The sequence below is a fragment of the Phaethon lepturus genome, unplaced genomic scaffold (genome assembly GCF_000687285.1).
Source record: "Phaethon lepturus isolate BGI_N335 unplaced genomic scaffold, ASM68728v1 scaffold6720, whole genome shotgun sequence".
NCBI classification, from domain to species: Eukaryota; Metazoa; Chordata; class Aves; order Phaethontiformes; family Phaethontidae; genus Phaethon; species Phaethon lepturus.
The window spans coordinates 37,190-42,224 of NW_010509752.1; the positions used below are offsets into that span (position 1 = coordinate 37,190).

At 41.7% G+C, this 5,035-nt stretch overlaps 1 protein-coding gene across 1 annotated transcript in view; it reads right to left on the reverse strand.

Moving 5' to 3' along the window:
- KIAA1377 (KIAA1377 ortholog) overlaps nucleotides 1-4,394 on the reverse strand; it is a gene marked incomplete at its 3' end in the record, with an annotated part of 41,037 nt that extends 36,643 nt beyond the window's left edge. Inside the window, 2 exon segments of the mRNA XM_010283775.1 lie at nucleotides 4,157-4,288; nucleotides 4,366-4,394. Coding sequence (XP_010282077.1) covers nucleotides 4,157-4,288; nucleotides 4,366-4,394 — 161 coding nt within the window.
- Between the last annotated feature and the right edge of the window lie 641 nt (nucleotides 4,395-5,035).

Here is a 5,035-nt window from a genome sequence, read left to right on the forward strand (position 1 = left end):
TGTGTTGTCGTGTCCCTTTCAGTGTTCCTCCCTGCCACTGAAGGGATTGAGGAAAACACTACCCGTGCTCCTGCTCCATCGAACAGTCACCACAGTGCTCTAAAGTCCTTTTTGACTTCCTTTGGGCTTAGCACAAGCTCATTATTGCCAACCTGTAGGACCAACAGTGGGTAGTAATCAGTGGGCTGTACCAGACCAGGGAGTCTCCTGGTGACGTCTCTCACCCAGGCTCCAGGGAGGCAGCAGACTGCCCTGTGTGTTGGGTCTGGTCGGCATAGTGGGCCCTCTGTACCCCTCAGAAGGGAGTCGCCTATGACAATTAGCCTTCTTTTTTTCTTAACAGAGGTAGTAATGCGTGGGGCTGACTGACATATTTTGCATTGAGCAATAACAGTGGGATGGGTACAGTCCCCAAATTGACAGCTGCTATTTAAAAAGCACTGTGGTATATACACACAAAATACGACATTGTATTCATTTATACGAGCTCAGTCAGTAGCTCTTATTTCTGGAATATTTAATTTTTATTTATTTAATTATTTATTAAATTATTATTTAAACAAAATATCTGTCAGCCACTGCCCCAGAGCACATTTAATTCTTAAGCTGATCTTGAAATCTTGAAACAACTTCATGTATTAGTAATTCAATAAAGGAATGACTTTCTTGTTACTCATGCAACTTGTGTAAAGATAAGCAGTAGGCTGATTGTTTGCTGTGTTGAAGCACTGCTGTTAACACAGAACTAAGCAGCTTGGTCAGTACCAGAGATGCAAAGAAACTGATGGTATCAGATAGGATAGGAGTATGAGTTCCTTTAAGTATCCACTTTGAAAAACATCTGTGACTTAAGTTACAGAGACTTTGCTTTGCAAAGCTATCCTTGCTCTTTTCTGTGCAAGTGATGTTTTTGTCTTTTACTAAAAAAAAAAAACAATTAACTGAGTACACCTTGTCAAAAGTTAACTTTTTTTAAAAAGCGTTTTTTGAAGCTGCGGCATTTTAGAGGTGTTGACCACACAGTCAGGGAAAATTTCGTTACAAATACCATTAGAAAAGGTTGAAAATAGAAGACCTCAATCTGCAAGCTCTCTGCATATGCAGTTCTCATTAGCTTAAAAAGTGCTGGGTACTAGGGGCTATCAGACTTGGACTCTGGTAGGCTGCTGGTGGTTCTTCAAAAAACACAAAAAAAGACCCACAGAAAAGTTTTCCTCCACGATGCAACACAGCAAGAATGAACCTAAATGACACAAGACTGAGCTTCTGCTCTATCGTCCCTAGATCTATTTGCTAAAGGGAATTCACTGCTATTACTTTTCAGGAGGGGCATACTGAACACAGTATTCAAGATGCAGCCTCAACAGTGCCAACTATAGAAGGATAATCACTTCCCTAGTCCTGCTGGCCACACTGTTTCTGACACAAGCCAGGATGCTATCAGCCTTCTTGGCCACCTGGGCACACTGCCAGCTCATACTCAGTCAGCTGTTGCCCAAAACTGATCTGGATGATGGGGCAAACTATACTGTCAGCAAGTTTGCAGATGGGAGGAGTGGTTGATACACCAGACAGTTGTGCTGGCATCCAGTGGGACCTCAACAGGCTGGAGAAATGGGCTGTCAGGAACCTTATGAAGTATAAAGATCACAAGAGGAAGCACAAAGTCCTGCATCTGGGGAGTAGCAAACCCAGGCACCAACATACACTGGGGGCCACTCATCTGGAAAGCAGCCCTGCAGAAAAGGACCTGGTGGTCCTGGCGGACACCAAGACGAACATGAGCCAGCAATGTGCCCTTGCTACAAAGAAGGCCAAGGGTATCCTGGGCTGCATTAGGCAAAACATTGCCAGCAGGTGGAGGGAGGTGATCCTTCCCCTCTACTCAGCACTGAGGAGGCCATAGCTGGAGGATTGTGTTCAGTTCTGGGCTTCTCAGTACAAGAGAGACATGAACATACTGGAAAGAGTCCAGCGAAGGGTCGCAAAGATGGTGAATGGACTGGAGCATCTCTCCTAGGATAAAAGACTGAGAGCTGTGACTGTTCAAGTCTGAGGAAGAGAAGGCTCAGGCAGGATCTTATTAATGTCTATAAATACTTGAAGGGAGGGTGCAAAAAGGATGGAGCCAGGCTCTTTTCAGCAGTGCCTAATGACAGGACCAGAGGCAATGGGCACAAGCTGAAACACAGGAGGTTCCCTCTGAATATCAGGAAAGACTTTTTTTACTCTGAGTATGACCAAGCACTGGCACAGGTTGCCCAGAGAGGTTCTAGTCTCCATCCTTGGAGATGCTCAAAAGCTGGTCCTGGACAACCAGCTCTAGATGGTCCTGCTTGAGCAGGGGGGTTGGACCAGATGAACTCAAGAGGTCTCTTCCAACTTCAACCATTCTGTGTGAAGGTTAGAAGTAGAAAATGGACTGTCATACTTCACAGCGCACTCATGTCTACTCTCCATATGTTGAAAGAAAAAAAAAAGAAACAAACAATTTCAGTTTTGAAATTACAAACCAGCAGTGCCAAGAATAACTTCAGATACATGCCTGCAAGCCCTGTCAGGGAGAATTTAGGGTGCTGCCAGGTGAGAATGTGGAGTTTAAGGAAGTCATGCTACCTTTGAGAAATGATCATCATATCTAACACCTTCACATGTGTTACAAAGCTAATGAATCTTGGCTTATACACAGGGTTGAGACATGACCTGATAGTTGATCCATTAGGAGATAAATCACTTCCTACCTGCATAAGTCAGGAAAAAATTATTCAATTTCAAGGATCTTTTTATTTCCAAATTTCTTTTGTCCATATATGCAATGACTCTTGAATTTTGAATTATATTACACAGTTTATTAATACCGTATGCACTTACGACCGTTCTAACGTTAGAGAACTAACTCCTTTTCAGATATTAGGGGAAGACTTGTCACCACAGACTTCCATTTGAACTGCTTATCGTGCTTATAGTTATGCCATTCTCAATTATCACAAATGGAAACAATTTCATTTTATGAATACCATACCTAAATTTTTAACTGGCTCACCTTCGTAACTTAGATTTATACTGTGCTTCTTAAGGTCCCAATGAAATTCATATGGAAATGTATTTATACACCAATGAGTATAAGTTTAACTACACCAGTCTGTAGAAATATGCAGGCTGTCTGGTGTTTGCTTTTACATTAGAGTATAATATTTCAAGACCAGTAATACAATAAACAGTGTTCATCTGAGATGTGCAGTGTTACAATGGTACTGTTCCAGAAAACTAAATAAGATATTCAATCTTTCATCTGAGACTTAGTTTATTATTTGCAAAGGTTGTGGGTCGCACACTGTCTTTAATCACTCCCAGGTGATTATACTTTCTCTTCCATTTTTCTTTGTATTTCAAAACATATGCTGACAGCACACACTGTCAAGCTTTCGTCAAGCTAAAACAGCAGTATAAACAATACCTACTGCCTCTCTTATGCGTTATCAATGTATTTCAATAAGTAAACATTGTACAACAGAAATCATCTGATATGGGAACTACAGGGGGTGAGCATTTCAGAGAGTTAACACTAGGCAAGGGAAGCTGGTCTGAGGCTGGGACTTGCTCTGAATTGTCTCAAGGAGGAACCCACCTGCCTTTACAGTATACAGAACCTCATCTGTACGCGTGTTGTGTTTATTGGGAAGTGGGAGCACAAAGCCCCACCACGCAGGGGAGGCCGTGTGGCTGTTACGCCATTCAGATGGAAAAGCATATACCTCAGAAGGCAATGACAGCTGCCGGCCTGCTGACCCGTTCTGTCCATCTGAATGTCTTTTTCACACATCCATTGAAGCTAATAAAAACCAGAGAAACACTAGAAATGCGGATCAAAGCCACAAGATGAAAGTGCTACTTACCTTTACCTTATACAATAAGAGGTGACTACAGTGAGTTTCCAAAAAGTAGCAAGTAACTCAGAATATTGTTCCTTTTGTATTTTATTTGTCTTATGGCAAGAAACTGGATTGGTGAAACTTTTCAACCTAGATTCCTCTAGAACAAAGCAGTGGGGCTATTTAACAATGTGAATGTGCAAATAGTAGAAATATATAGAGTTGTCTCAAGGTTTTGGCTCTTTTTTTCACAATCTCCCACCAAAGGAACCCTCATTACTTACCTTCTTCTTCTGTTTGTCTCTATCAAATATTTCTGTGCTCTACTCCGACATATTTTTTGATCTGCTTTCAATGCCCGACGTTCTTCTTCTAAATCCCGTTCAAAATGAAATGTTAAAACTCCATTCCTAGTACTGTGTTAAGGACAATGGAAACTGTATCGAACAGCCCAATAAAAGGTGTAATAGCCTGTGTGATTGACTTTACATACCTTTTTGGGAAAGGGCAAACTTTATCCATGGCATACAAACTGCTGGTACGCCTTCTGACAAAGTACACAACAGTTGGTCCCAGAAGTGTATATTATGGTAATACCTAACTTTATGTTCATCTAGAAAAAAAAAATTAATTGCATTTTACTATTTGCAGTGATCTTAGAGGTTTTGCACTCATCTTTCATGGTATCAGCAGGTGAAAAATCTCACCTTTATTATGTTTATTTGAAGATACATCTTTCTATTATCTAAATTTGTAGCACATGGATACATTTATCACGGGGAAAATGTTTCAATTGAAAGAAAGGCCCCCTCCTCATCGAAAGGATTGGTTGTTTACACGGAAATTAATATCGCTAGATAAAAGCTCTCCACAGAGCAAGATCAGTCCTGCCTCGCTTATGTGACGATTTAAGTAGCACTGCAGAAGAGCAGCTTAGAACTTGTGTTAGTGTCTTTTACTACTTAAACTCAAGAAAATACTAATCCCTGAGTTAGGATAGAAAATACGATTCGCAGTGGCCGAATCTCTTACAAGAGGGAAAGCGACAAAACTCCGAAGCTGCCGGACAACTCCACGCTTCTGCAGCAGCTTCAGAAAACGACGTGCAGGCTTTACTTCAAGCCCCCCCGAGGCGATCCCTGGCCGCCGTGCCACCACCGCCG